This window comes from Esox lucius, chromosome 5 (genome assembly GCF_011004845.1).
Source record: "Esox lucius isolate fEsoLuc1 chromosome 5, fEsoLuc1.pri, whole genome shotgun sequence".
NCBI lineage: Eukaryota > Metazoa > Chordata > Actinopteri > Esociformes > Esocidae > Esox > Esox lucius.
Window position 1 is genome coordinate 35,590,774 of NC_047573.1, and position 15,101 is coordinate 35,605,874.

At 41.9% G+C, this 15,101-nt stretch overlaps 1 protein-coding gene across 7 annotated transcripts in view; it reads left to right on the plus strand.

The window, feature by feature from the left end:
• The window catches only part of tdrd1 (tudor domain containing 1), a 148,560-nt gene that overhangs the window by 116,241 nt on the left and 17,218 nt on the right, over positions 1-15,101 (plus strand). For all 7 annotated transcript variants that reach the window (XM_013131971.3, XM_013131973.3, XM_013131972.3 and 4 more), the window contains 2 exons: positions 10,028-10,144; positions 10,261-10,377. In XM_013131971.3, the coding sequence (XP_012987425.2) occupies positions 10,028-10,144; positions 10,261-10,377 (234 nt within the window). The remainder of the gene's footprint in view (positions 1-10,027; positions 10,145-10,260; positions 10,378-15,101) is intronic.

Genomic DNA, 15,101 nt, shown 5'->3' on the forward strand with positions numbered 1-15,101 from the left:
TCTGCACTGACATTGAAGCAGTAATGATATTTGAAGCAAGAGAAATCTCCCAGACTGAAGACTGTACATTTTCTATAAGCTGCGTTGTCTATAAGTTTAAAGTTGTAATGGTCATGCTCCCGTCTGCATTTTAGTTTTGTGAATAATTAGACAGGTACATAGATAATAGGTTCATATTTTGGTAAATAGCATAATTCTTCACCTCTGAGTTAGAGGCCACAAATGGAAACTACGTTAGCAAGGTGACCACAAAACTTAAACATTTCACTGACAACAGGTCTTAATAAACGAATTCTTAAGAATTGTCTGGTTGCTACTAGCTAGTGCTGTAGTAAGATAATCATTTCTGCACTGACATTGAAGCAGTAATGATATTTGAAGCAAGAGAAATCTCCCAGACTGAAGACTGTACATTTTCTATAAGCTGCGTTGTCTATAAGTTTAAAGTTGTAATGGTCATGCTCCCGTCTGCATTTTAGTTTTGTGAATAATTAGACAGGTACATAGATAATAGGTTCATATTTTGGTAAATAGCATAATTCTTCACCTCTGAGTTAGAGGCCACAAATGGAAACTACGTTAGCAAGGTGACCACAAAACTTAAACATTTCACTGACAACAGGTCTTAATAAACGAATTCTTAAGAATTGTCTGGTTGCTACTAGCTAGTGCTGTAGTAAGATAATCATTTCTGCACTGACATTGAAGCAGTAATGATATTTGAAGCAAGAGAAATCTCCCAGACTGAAGACTGTACATTTTCTATAAGCTGCGTTGTCTATAAGTTTAAAGTTGTAATGGTCATGCTCCCGTCTGCATTTTAGTTTTGTGAATAATTAGACAGGTACATAGATAATAGGTTCATATTTTGGTAAATAGCATAATTCTTCACCTCTGAGTTAGAGGCCACAAATGGAAACTACGTTAGCAAGGTGACCACAAAACTTAAACATTTCACTGACAACAGTTTAATAAAATGTTAAATCGAAAATAATTATATCTAATTCATTTGAATAACCCCTTGTAATTGCTTTATACAATTCAAGTAAGTTTTTAGTTTTGGAAAATGGATTGTCAAGTAGTGATCCAGTGACTGAAGCTTGGGTAGAGGTGTTGGAGATGCAGCAGGCTGAGGGAGTTGGAAGACAGTGGCCCAGAGAGTAGTGAGAGTGACTGAACCAAAAGAGAGACAGGTTATAGGAATAAAATCCTGACCCATGAGCATATATTGTTAATATTAATGTAGGTTTTTATAAAGCCTTTAATAAATAGGGGCTTTATGAGATATTAATTCAATATTTTCATATTAAAATGCAAGTAATCTTTTACTAGTTTTCCTATTAGTAACCTCTTTAATCCCTTTAAGCCAACCTTTAGGAAAACACAGAGCAATTGATTTTTATCCTGAATAACTTAAATGTAAATAATTTCATAGGATATGGATGTCTGTAAAACATCCAAAACTTTTCTTTGGGCTATTCTCAGAACATTTATGACAGAATTCTGGAATAGGTTCTTACCGCAAAATTTGAATTTTGCTTTGTAATGGTATTTTATTTTGATAAAGTTATGGGAAAGATATGCTGCTTTACAAGTTGATAATCTGCTCTTCTTAGGTCTGAGAAAAGCCCATTCAGTGTAGTTCACACACTCTTAGGCCTAACCCTATCCAGCTATTTAAGTATTCAAATGGGGACACTGACCTTGTGCTAAACTGGTCTGGTTAGTCTCTAATAAACACATACTACATCAAACCTAGTAAAAAATAAAATACAAAATTAATCACAGCCACTTCATACGTCAGGTATAAACAGTAAAGTAGATTAGCAGCAGGTTTCATAATAAATAGTAGCAGGTGGACAATAGTAGCTGGTAAGTTAACGTTGTTACATTAGTTAGCTAACGTTAACAATAACGTTAGTAGCCATTGCTAGATAACTAGCAACTTTCTGAAAAGGAATTCTGTAGCTAGTTAGCGAACGTTAGACTTACCCGTCTGCCGCAAAACATGTAGGAATATTTTGCGGCAGACGGAATAATCCTCTGAAAAACATACAAAGTCCTACGTTGTTTACGTTTGGTCTGTTGACTTCCATTGTCTCTGTCATGTATGCCATGGTTGTCCTTTGTTTGTAAAAGTAATCCGTGGACAGTAGTTTTATACAAGACAAGCCAACGTTTTCTTTTCGTCCATCTCCACATTTGCAATGAAATGCCTGTATTTTGTCAATTTCCATCTCATACGCTGCAGGATATTCCACTGATTCCATCACACGGTCAAAAACTGTGACAACACTACAACTCTCGTTCTCTGACAACATTTTGAACCATATCCAAGTCTGGGGTTTCCTCGTCCTTGTCTGATTCATCTTCCGAGTATGAGAAGGTTAATGGCATTGTCCTTCAGAAAGTATTCTCAAACAACTTGTTCCCACTCAGATTTGTTGAAAGTGGCAGCTGAATTTAGGGAAGTGATTAAGAGCTCTAGCAATGTGTTCGCTCTTGTCCATGTTGGAAATTCCCGGGATCGCAATGAGACTGACCAAGTAGTCGCGTTCTAAGCCCATGACTTGATAGACCAATCAGAACTCAGTATGTCAGCATGTCTAGCCTCTTCATTATTTCAGCCAATACAGGAAAAGTCATGTATTTTACAGTGGTTAAACAAGGGTTTGAGTTTTACATTTTATTCGTATTTACACTTTGCATACTAGTTTGTTAAGTCACAAGTTCGCACCTTCAAGAAGGCATTTCTGCAGAAGTGACAGTGTCCCAGAACACAATTTTCTTCTTACAAATGTCTCTCCTGAAAAGTAGTGACATGCGACATAAGCCCAGTGTGAATTCTGTCACATTTTGTTGCCATAATAAATTATTGCTACATCTAAAATGCTGAATGTATATGCAATACTTGGAGAGTCATTGTTCTCAGCCTCATGGCAATATTTTTTGTATTTTTAGGAAATTAGATTTAAAATAACAAACATATCCTTGGAGGATTTTTTGAATTGTATTAAAAAGAGTTTTGTGAGAAATGGAGGTTTGGAGATAAAGGAGTTTCAAGAGGATGGCTACAGTATGATGCTATGGCTGTGGTGAGGAGTTGTTCTCTGTGACACAAAAAGGCAATTTATTGTTTCGGTTAGTAAAAAATATACTCGGCTAGTGGATTTTTCCTAGCAGATTTTTTCACCGACCAGCCTCCCGGGCTGGTGAGCCTTAAAGTTAATTTCGGACACTGCCTACAGCCATCAAGCGTTCAGCGTTGCCATCAGCCGTCAAACCTTTAGTAATGCCCCCTTTGGAATCAATTACTGCTGCTACACCACTCACATTGCGTCACGTCAAGTGGCAGCGTTCAAGCTTCACAAAACGCTGAGGTTCAATTCTTGACAGCCGACGCGCACGTTCATTCTGTCTTGTGAATTGAAATGAGATAGATTTTTGGGGGCAGATTGGGTGTATTAATTAAAATTCATAAAATAATGTTAACTCATATTGACCTATTATGTAAGGAAAAATTGCAGATTTGCAGCATATGTTTGTTTCAGCACTTTGGGCTTCTGGCATTACTTTCTTCAGTCTGTTTTCTAGACTGACCTTTTTTTGGGGGGTGCCACAGGTCAGCTGACACACCAACCTTGCTATGGTAAAAGTTGGATGATGGACGGTAAATGACTGATGATTGAAGTGGAGAAGTATAGGTTACTGATTATTATGTAGTAGGGCTGCACGTTACGGACAAAAAAATCATATAGCTTTTTTTGCTTGACATTGAAATGTAACTACAAAATAAAAATATTAAGTAATGTATTGTTGGAAGTATTTTGTCTGAACATGTAAACCGAATGAACACTGATGATCTACTTGTGGGAATGTTAGATACTTTAATTCAGTTCAAAATGAGTAGGCTAAAGCTTAAAAAGGAAATCAGGATAATTTGGTTAGACGTGTTCTATGGGCCATTGTTTTCCACTTTGTATATGCCTTAGGCCTATACACTCACCTAAAGGATTATTAGGAACACCTGTTCAATTTCTCATTAATGCAATTATCTAATCAACCAATCACATGGCAGTTGCTTCAATGCATTTATGGGTGTGGTCCTGGTCAAGACAATCTCCTGCACTCCAAACTCAATGTCAGAATGGGAAAGAAAGGTGATTTAAGCAATTTTGAGCGTGGCATGGTTGTTGGTGCCAGACGGGCCGGTCTGAGTATTTCACAATCTGCTCAGTTACTGGGATTTTCACGCACAACCATTTCTAGGGTTTACAAAGAATGGTGTGGAAAGGGAAAAACATCCAGTATGCGGCAGTCCTGTGTGCGAAAATGCCTTGTTGATGCTAGAGGTCAGACGAGAATGGGCCGACTGATTCAAACTGATAGAAGAGCATCTTTGACTGCAATAACCACTCGTTACAACCAAGGTATGCAGCAAAGCATTTGTGAAGCCACAACATGCACAACCTTGAGGCGGATGGTCTACAACAGCAGAAGACCCCACCGGGTACCACTGCTGTTGTAGTGGTACAAATCCACTACAAATAGGGAAAAGAGGCTACAATTTGCACGAGCTCACCAAAATTGGACAGTTGAAGACTGGAATGTTGCCTGGTCTGATGAGTCTCAATTTCTGTTGAGACATTCAGATGGTAGTGTCAGAATTTGGTGTAAACAGAATGAGAACATGGATCCATCATGCCTTGTTACCACTATGCAGGCTGCTGGTGGTGGTGTAATGGTGTGGGGATGTTTTCTTGGCACACTTTAGGCCCCTTAGTGCCAATTGGGGATGATTTAAATGCCACGGCCTACCTGAGCATTGTTTCAGACCATGTCCATCCCTTTATGACCACCATGTACCCATCCTCTGATGGCTACCTCCAGCCATTTCTAGGCACAGCCAGGGGCCGGAGGGTGTCAGGTTGTAACGAGTGGTTATAAAGAGCAGAGACAGAATCATGTGGTCCCAAACCTGACACCCTCCGGCCCCTGGCTGCGCCTAGAAATTCTGTCCATAAAAATTACAAACAGAACCGGCGACAAAGGGCAGCCCTGCCGGAGTCCAACATGCACTGGGAACAAGTCTGACTTACTGCCGGCAATGCGGACCAAGCTCCTGCTTCGGTCGTACAGGGAACTGACAGCTCTTAGCAAAGGACCCAGGACCCCATACTCCCAAAGCCCCCTCCACAGGAAACACATGTGGATTGGTTGTGCAAACTCCCATGAACCCTCCATCACCCTGTAGAGGGTATAGAGCTGGTCCAGTGTTCCACGGCCCGGACGAAAACCACACAGTAGAACCTCTGATTCAGGAGGAACAATCGGCCATATTCTCCTCTCCAGTACCCTGGCATAGACTTTTCCGGGGAGGCTGAGAAGTGTGATCCCCCTGTAGCTGGAACACACCCTCCAGTCCCCTTTCTTAAAAAGAGGGCGTGTCAACCAAGACAGCCCCACAACATCCAGAGACTTGAGGTACTCAGGGCGGATCTCATCCACCCCCGGTGCCTTGCCACCGAGGAGTTTCTTGACTAGCTCAGTGACTTCATCCTGGGTGATAGACGAGTCCACCTCTGAGCCCTCATCCTCTGCTTCCTCAATGGAAGACGTGACGGCGGGATTGAGGAGATCCTTGAAGTACTCCTTCCACTGCCCGACGACATCCCCAGTTGAGGTCAACAGCTGCCCACCTCCACTGTAAACAGTGTTGGTAGGGCACTGTTTCCCTCTCCTGAGGCGCCGGATGGTTTGCCAGAATCTCTTCGAGGCCAGCCGATAGTCCTTCTCCATGGCCTCACCGAACTCCTCCCAGGCCCGAGGTTTTGCCTCCACAACCACCCGGGCTGCAGTCCGCTTGGCCTGCTGGTACCCGTCAGCTGCCTCAGGAGTCCCAAAAGCCAACCAGGCCTGATAGGACTCCCTTTTCAGCTTGACGGGATTGCCACCTCGACAGGCACCGGAGACCTTACGGTCACAGCTCCGAGCGGCCACTTCGACAATGGAGGTGGAGAACATGGTCCACTCGGACTCAATATCTCCAGCCTCCCTCGGGATCCAGTCGAAGCTCTGCCGGAGGTGGGAGTTAAAGATCTCTCTGACAGGAGACTCGGCCAGACGTTCCCAGCAGACCCTTACAGCACGCTTGGGTCTGCAGAGTCTGTCCAGCTTCCTCTCCCGCCATCGGATCCAACTCACCACCAGGTGGTGATCAGTTGACAGCTCCACCCCTCGCTTTAGCCGAGTGTCCAATACATACGGCCGCAGGTCAGATGAAACGACAACAAAGTCGATCATCGACCTGCGGCCTAGGGTGTCCTGGTGCCACGTGCACTGATGGACACCCTTATGCTTGAACATGGGCGTTGGAATCCCCCAGTAGAACGATGGAGTCCCTAGTCGGAGCACTTTCCAGCACCCCTCCCAGAGACCCCAAGAAGGTTGGGTACTCTGCACTGCCGTTCAGCCCGTAGGCACAAACAACAGTGAGAGACCTACCCCCGACCCGTAGGCGCAGAGAAACGACCCTCTCGTTCACTGGGGTAAACTCCAACACATGGCGGCAGAGCTTGGGGGCAATAAGCAAACCCACACCAGCCCGCCGCCTCTCACCATGGGCAACTCCAGAGTGGTGAAGAGTTCATCCTCTCTCAAGAAGTGTGGTTCAAGTGCCCAAGCCGTGCGTAGAGGTGTTCCCGACTATCTCTAGTCGGAACCTCTCAACCTCACGCACAATCTCAGGCTCCTTCCCCGCAAGCGAGGTGACGTTCCACGTCCCTAGAACTAGTTTCCGTGTCCAGGGATCGGGTTGTCGAGGCCCCTGCCTTCGACTGCCGCCCGATCCTCTACGCACCGACTCCTTTCAGTCCCTCCTGCAGATGGTAAGCCCACGGGAAGGCGGCCCCACGTCGCTCCTTCGGGCTGAGCCCAGCCGGACCCTGTGGGGAAAGGCCCGGCCACCAGATGCTTGCATACGAGCCTCAACCCCGGGACTGGCTCCAGGGTGGGGCCCCGGCTGCGCCATACCGGGCGACGTCACGGTCCTCAAAATGTTTTCCATCATAAAGGGTTTTTGAACCGCTCTTAGTCTGACCTGTCGCCCAGGACCGGTTTGCCTTGGGAGACCCTACCAGGGGCATATAGCCCCAGACAACATAGCTCCTAGGGTCACTCGGGTACTCAAACCCCTCCACCACGTTAAGGTGGCAGTTCATGGAGGAGCACATTCATAACATTCATTTCATTCATAGATTGAACTCTTGTCATTTAACAAGTACAGTGCAATGGAATGCAATTTGTCTGACTAGAAGTTCAAATAGAAGAGGGCAGAAAATTTACGTATATGTATGTGCAACTGGAATGAATAGATTTGCAATTAATGCAAATGCATTACATATGGCAATTCTAAATGTGCAATGGAAGCAAATAGGAAGGCAGAAAATGGAGGAGGGTGGTATTAATTATGATGTAAGTGGGATAAATAGTTACATACAAATGGTAATTCTAAAAAACCAATTGCATTCTGAATTTGCAATAAAGGCAAATTGATGGAGTAGGGTAGCATGTGCAGCTGAAATGCAGGGATAGCTGCAATGAGGTTCCCGAGGTAGACGTTTATGTAACAATTGAAAATGCAAGTACAGTGGCATTTCGAAATGTGCAGTGAAGGCAATTTTATGGTGTAAGTCGGCATATGCAAATGAAATAAAGGAAAAGTAGCAATGGCTCATATTTGAAGACAGCTGAAAACTTCCTTATCAGGCTTTGTAAGGCAGTGACAGAGACCAGTGGTACAAAGGGTGGATATGGTTAGTGATGGGTTACTGATTTCAGCAGGGTTACAGTGGATGTGTGAGGAAGGAGGGCAAACCGTTTCTGGCATGGATGTGAAGGGTCCCTGGTGATGCCATGCGCAGACACCGCTTTTGCTGGAGGTCTACAATGGCTAGGAGCTGGGTACCTGTGATGCGGTTTTCACCACCCATTGCAGTGCCTTCCGGTCGGGTACGGAGCAACCACCAAACCACACTGTGGCGCAGTTAGTCAGAATGCTCTCGATTTTGCAGCGGTGAAACTTCACAAGTATCTTGGAAGACAGCGGGCCTTCTTCTGCCTCCTCAAGAAGTACAGGCGCTGCTGTGCTTTTTTGACCAGGGCTGAGGTGTTGAGGGACCAGGAGAGGTCCTAAGTTATGTGGACAACCAGGAATTTGAATCTGGACACTTGCTCCACCTCAGTGCCATCGATAAGAAATGGTGTGTGACTATAGCCTTTAGATTTCCTGTATTCCACAATGAGTTTTCTTTGCAATGAGGTCCAGATTGTTATAAGTGCACCATGCCGCCAGGCACTTGACCCTGTAGATTGACTCGTCATTGTCTCTGATCAGGCCTACCACCGTGGTGTCGTCTGAAAAATTGACTATGGTGTTCATAAGTGAATGACATTGATGCAATAACTATCAATATAGGTGACGATAACTGATTTTTTTGTCAAGTGAAAAGACAATAGAATCGTTGCAAATCCCTCCTATTGCGCATGGGATTGTGGACTATATTACCCCAAAAAACATGCACAAGAATTGGTTAGAACATCCAGGCATTTTGCCATATTATTTTCAGTCTACTTTATTTTGGGTCAGATTTTTGCCAGTCCGCATAAGCTGAGAAGAAGAGTGAATGTCTCTTACTGAGTGACTGAATGACTGACTACCCTGTTAAATAGTGTTGTGTTAATGACGCGGCCTTCTGCGCAAGTGAGCACTGTTCGAGCCTCACTGCAGACAAGTTTCGCATGAGGATTTGTTCAGGATAGACAAAAACCTTGCTGGCTACAACCTTCAGTAGCAGTGTTATAGCCAGAAATAAAACTGTTATATTGTGACTATTTCTGGTGGAATTTTGAAGTACGCATCTTGCATGCTTTTTGGAATAATAGCCCATTTCGCAGTAAAAGAGTAGGGGTTTCCATGCTTCTCTCGTCTTTTCACTTGACGAAATAGTTCTCCCCTACAGTATATTGATAGTTATGTCCCAATCGGTCCCAATTTAGGCATATTAGCTTACTATATACAAAGCAGCACTTACTTCACCATCATCTGGGAAGTAAGTACTTGTAGTACGAGATATGAGATTCAGCCATTGCTTACAATTTCCTCGTAGTTCACATACCGTAGTGGTTAGCTATTCAGGTGTAATTGTATGGTAATCTTTATACAAAGGTACATTTTAGTGCTGTTAATAAACGTTTTGTTGCACACGTTATTTCTGCAAAAATTTAATGGCTGGGGTAAAAGTGGTATTTGGAGACTATGCTGAGGTGGACTGAGAGGGGTTTGATTCCCCTCTCACACATTCCAATTTGTGTCTCAAAAATGTTTATCTGCCCGGTACTTTTCAGCCATTGCACAACAATATCTATCCATTCTGTAATACCAGGAATCTCATATATTTAAAAGGTATAATTGTATTTTGTGCCCCTTTTATATTTTATTGTTTTTTAAAGAAATGAACCAGCCATGTGGAGATTGGAGTCATTGTTTTCATTATAGGTGCTGTATAGCAATTATCTACCGTAATCTTTGTACAAGAGTACACTTTAGTTCCCTAAATAAGCGTTATGTAGTCTACCTTATTTCAGCAAAAATGTAATGGGTTAGGTAAAAGTTGCATTCACGCTGTTTAAATAGCGTAATGGTTAAAAACACTCTGCCACATAGAAACTCACAGATGTAAACCTGCCAGGGACAACAACATTCATCCCTTCTAATCATGGGCTGGCTGAACAATGTTTGCCTGTTTCTTTTTCTGGTTACACTATAATTATTAATTGAGCTGGAGAATGGGGTTTTGCACACAGATTTGGCCCTTTTTTTATGAAAGTAACTTGCAAAAGCAGTTTGCATCACACGCATCATAGCAGGTGTGCTGGCACAACTATTAATTCGTTATTAACTAGTTTTTTTTCTTGGACAGAAATGTATGTTACAGATTTCTCTTTATTTTTATACTGGCTACTTCAGTAGGCACCTTCCCTCTGAAATGGAAGACAATGGAGCTACCTCGCAATGAGACCTTCCAGCCTACCATTGCAGCTGTGGTCAGCCCCAGTCTATTCTACGTGTTAAACCCCATCCAAGGTGATGATTCTCTGTTTATCTCTGCCTGAAACCCATGTGAATTTTTAAAGGTGTACATTTACACTTAATGTTCTGTGTTTAAGAAATTATAACATTTCTGTTTTTGTGTGGCCTAGTGAATGTGGAGAGGCTGCAGAATGTGATGATGGACTTGGGTGTATACTGCACCATCAACTACTCACCTAGTCACTGCAAACCCATGCCAGGAGCTGCCTGCTGTGCCCAGTTTTCAGGTGTGCGCATGGAGACAAATACACAGACACTCATCACTTTGTGGAGTTATTGCTTACACATACATTGTCAAGGCAGTCATACTAGTGATGACCCTTCAAGGCTTCGTTAACATTATTTCAGCAGCAGGATATTATGCTGGCAGCACGCAGATTGTTTTTATCACAATAAAACCCATTGTTGAAATTTATAAGGCAATATAGTTAATCTAGTCTGTGAAAAAGAACAGACAAGAATAACATTGGAACGGGCATTAAACATAATGTACATATGAACTATTTTCCCTTATATATTTCAATGATGGCTTTTATTTTGAAAAAGATCATCTGAGTTAGCGCTGCTAGAATAATATCCTGCAGCTAGAAGAACGGTAATGAAGACTCGAATGACCATCACGAAGTCACACACATTTACATTCTGCTGCTTACACAACACTTTTTTTGGGGCAGTTTTCTCGTATAGCTCAGGAGTTAGTGTGATGGCGATTTCTAAAGTCTGAACAATGTTACAAAAATGGTCGGTAAGACAGGAAAACTCAATTGCACAATAAACAGTTTAATTCTTACAAGGAGAGAATATGCAGGTTACAGGGTAACAGTGAATAATCTCTAAAGCATTGGGAAGTACATTCAAGACTTACAGTGGGGCAAAAAAGTATTTAGTCAGCCACCAATTGTGCAAGTTCTCCCACTTAAAAAGATGAGAGAGGCCTGTATCATAAAAAAAATGTATTGACACACTTTGATTAATAGTTTGAGTGATGGTCATAGAGGAACACGGCTTTTACTGTTGGAATCTGTGGAGTAGCAGCTTTTGAATGTTATAAGGTTGGAAAAAACCTTTTGCACTTTTTGTGTGCAAAAGTTTGACGTTTAGTTATTATTTATGTAATATCTGATAAAGTACACAAATTATATTTATTCATAAATAGTTCCAATGTTCATTGTCAATAAATTACTACTTCATAAGGCTTATGTGTATTATTACAATATTATTAGACTTAAGACACTAATAGTGTCATAAAATTAAGAATATAGACAAAGCGTTAAACACAATTATTTGTGTGACAATGTATGTCAACTAAAATGTCAATCGTGACAGCCCTACCAACAACTAAGGAAAACTGCACCCGCAGGCAAAGGCTTTTCGCTGGTATCAGGTGTATTCTGCCAGATGAAAATATCAACAAATTGTCTTGTGGGAAATATGCTGAATGAATATGTAAATATATTAATAGCATATTAAATAGCCTAATATTGTGTGACCTGTATGATCTGTTGCCAAGACATTACTGAGTCATGTGACTAGCTTGGCGTGAGAATCAAAAGCAGCACACTCCGATTCCAGCATAAGGCTCAGAAATGTTGAAGGCAAAGCAGACATAACCCGGCTGGGTTAAAAATTACTAGTGATAGTCCAACTAAGGCCAGCAAACGAGGTTCAGTAACTTGTAGTATAACTTTCCGCAGAGCCTGTCAAATGCTATTTTGCACACGTGGAAACCAACAACATCCTATGGAAACCGACATCATTCGCCTGGTAGCATATTTTTGGAGACATTTCAAACATTGAGCTCAAAATCCCTTAGTCAGATTGGAAACATGACTTTGGAATCAAAATATTGTGCAAAAAGATTGTCTATAACCATAATTCCAGTCTGGCTCATATTATTTAGATCAGGCAATTATGTAGCAAATAATTGCGACAGCCCTACAGTTGGTATACAGTATTTAAAATGAGTATATGCTCCGTTCACAAAGATTGTGAAGAGCTCATTCTGCTGACTAATTCAAATTAAAAAAAAACTTTTTGGGATCACAGAGTTTTATTGTTTTTAAAGTGTAGGCTATTATACAGTATGGCTATTTAAAACATATGTCTGGTAGCTCTTCTGTATGGCCGGAATTCTGGAATTTTAACGCCATATTGGCCATTTTGATAAGACAAATAAGAGACTGCGCTGGTCTATTAAATAATAATGATGCAAAAATAGGCTACATTGCGGTATTGCAAAACCATTCTAAACTTGATTTGAACATACTGAAATGTTAATGTTTGTTAATGTTTGATGGAAACAGATGCAGTCTTAAGTATTTGTGCAGAAAAGTAGCATCAATGACGCAGTAAGTAATGTACGCTTGGTATAAGTCGGCAATTGGTCTACACAAATGTTAATTGTTGTAATCAACAGCTATATTTCCAGTCAAATAATTGTATTTCAGTTTAAATAATTACAATTAACTAAAAAGAAGAGATTCATGTGTGTAGACTTAACAGTTAATCAAGCACAGCAACATGGAATTTAACAGCAATTTAGCAATCCATGAATAGGATTATAGTAGACAATATTCCTCTGATTTGAATGTTTATTCTGGCCATATAAGCACAGACGCAGGCTTGAATAACAGCAGTTTCAGGCGGGTGTCGACGTTCTCACAGTTGCCTCCTGGTGGCCATTCTTATTTTGTTTTGTCCATGCCGCACTGCAACTTGCTACGGTATAACGAGGCATGGGTCGTCATAGACCGCCCCCTTGGCGCTGGAATTAAAAGGGCGACATCTGTATGTAAATGTGCCTATTGTATTTCTTGGCAGCGCATACATCATTTGAGATTTATTTTGTTGAATAAATCTCATATCTAGCACAGTCTTCTAAACCTCCGACTCCATTTAATGCCAAGATGTTTATATTTCTTTTCAATTATACTTTTGTAATGCTTTTTGTGACGTGGATCTAAATTACACTTACAGTCTATCACATAACTTTTTGTCCACTAACATTTCCTCTTCGATCTCCATTGTTTCATTGTCACACATCTTTTTTGTTTTTTCTTTCGCCCTTCTGACTCTTTTTGCTGTCTCAATTTCTCTGTTCACTGACATGCTGTTGAAGTGTGCAACATGCGTCACATGGTATGCTTCATAGGGTATGGTCGTGTAGTGGACCCATGTGCTCACACTTGTGACATGTGACAGGGCAACCGGCCAATGAAAATTAGCATTGTATAGCGGTTTCAAGCGGGCTCTAAATTTATCACACAACCAACAGACGCATCTCTCCACAAAATAAACGGAATATACCCCTAATCCAACACACTGGTTACTGAATGATGTCTGGACCCTGGCTTAATAGGAGTCACCCCCCTTCCCATTGCCCTTGGGCTTTCTCTTTGCAGAACAAACACCATATAAACAGGTGGTTTAAACAAACAGATTGACAGAGGACTCAATGATCTACTGGTACCATTCAATGATGACCATAAACAAATGAACCAGATCCCCTTTCTCACATTCCTTATCTTAACATGGGGACTCAGTACTCTCCCATTTACTCACTTCTTCAACCAGTAATTCCCTTTGTAGACTGGGTGGTTGATCTACCTGGACTCTTTGCACATCGATCTGGGTCCTCCTTTTCACTTGTCCCTTCTGCTGTAGTTCTAGGATTTGGTTTCCTTAGTAGGTCAGATTTCTCCTTCAGCCTCTTTTGTTTTCTCTAGTGCTGTCCCTGAGGTTAAGGCTTAGCTCTTGTATCGTTAATCCAGGACAGTTGCCTGCTTCAGGCACTTTGACAAAGCGGTTCTCAAAGACCGAGGAGACACTGTCCCACATGGTATTTTGTAAAGCTTTGATGTCTTCAGTAGAAGAACCCTTTTGCTTCAGCATCAGCTTCAGCACCTACACATCGGGGATAATATATATATATATGGAGTGTCTTATCACCAGTGTCACCTACTTCCATAGGTGCCAGAGTCTCAGTTAGGTTAGAGACAATGGCCCACTGTGCAGCGCACGCACTGCTGGTGTCCATGTTCACCTGCATACACATTCAGTGCACACCACTGTTCCAACATCGTCTGCAACGTGTAGTATTGAGTTCCAGCGGGTTTGAACTGCTTGCATTATGCTGTTTCGTTGACACTCAAGCTCTTCCTGAATGGCCCTCCATCTCTGTTGGGCCAGTAGAGAGTGGTCAAAGTGAGTAGCACAGCTCTTCATGGCAATAATGTCAAGAAGAGCTCTCTGATTCGATAGTCCATCATTGATTATAAGCTGTAGAGTGTGCACTGCAGCTGATGTCCGGAAGCTCTGCCAGTCCTAATACCTTTCATAATGTTTTCCCCACTATCCCTGAGGATCAGCACTTCGCATTCTATGGATTTCCCAGCATTCCATCATGGTCAAAAACAAATATCCTGTCATAGTCTTGACATTCAGCACAGGCTGCTTTCTGGTCCAGGCATTGTCAATGAAATGTCTAGTAAGGATCATCAGGGACTTTGTAGTGCCTGCCCAGCCATCAGTTGTGAATGCCTTTGTTTTATCTAGCATTTCTGTGTGGTAGAATTTTTAAAATGTGATCCTGTACTGGGGTTCAGCAAGATTAATCAGACACTACTATGAATGGCTGGTTATCAGTGTCAATCATCTCAATAATTACTTCATCCATTTTCCTAGCCTTTGGGTCTTTGTCCTGACATTTTGCTTATTTATTAAAAGGTTGTAAGATTTTAGCTTGGGATGTCTGTTACGTCATTGTTTTTTAATCATTGCTTCCTTATGGGCTTTCGGATGGGTGTTGTTAAGGTGATTCCACAGCTTGGTAGTATTTTGTTGTTGTTGCTGACATCACTAATAAGACCTTGATTTCCCTGTTGCCTATTCAATGTAATAGTCCCACGCTAGTGCTCTGCTTTTCTCTGCCATCTGTAAAATGTATATAATT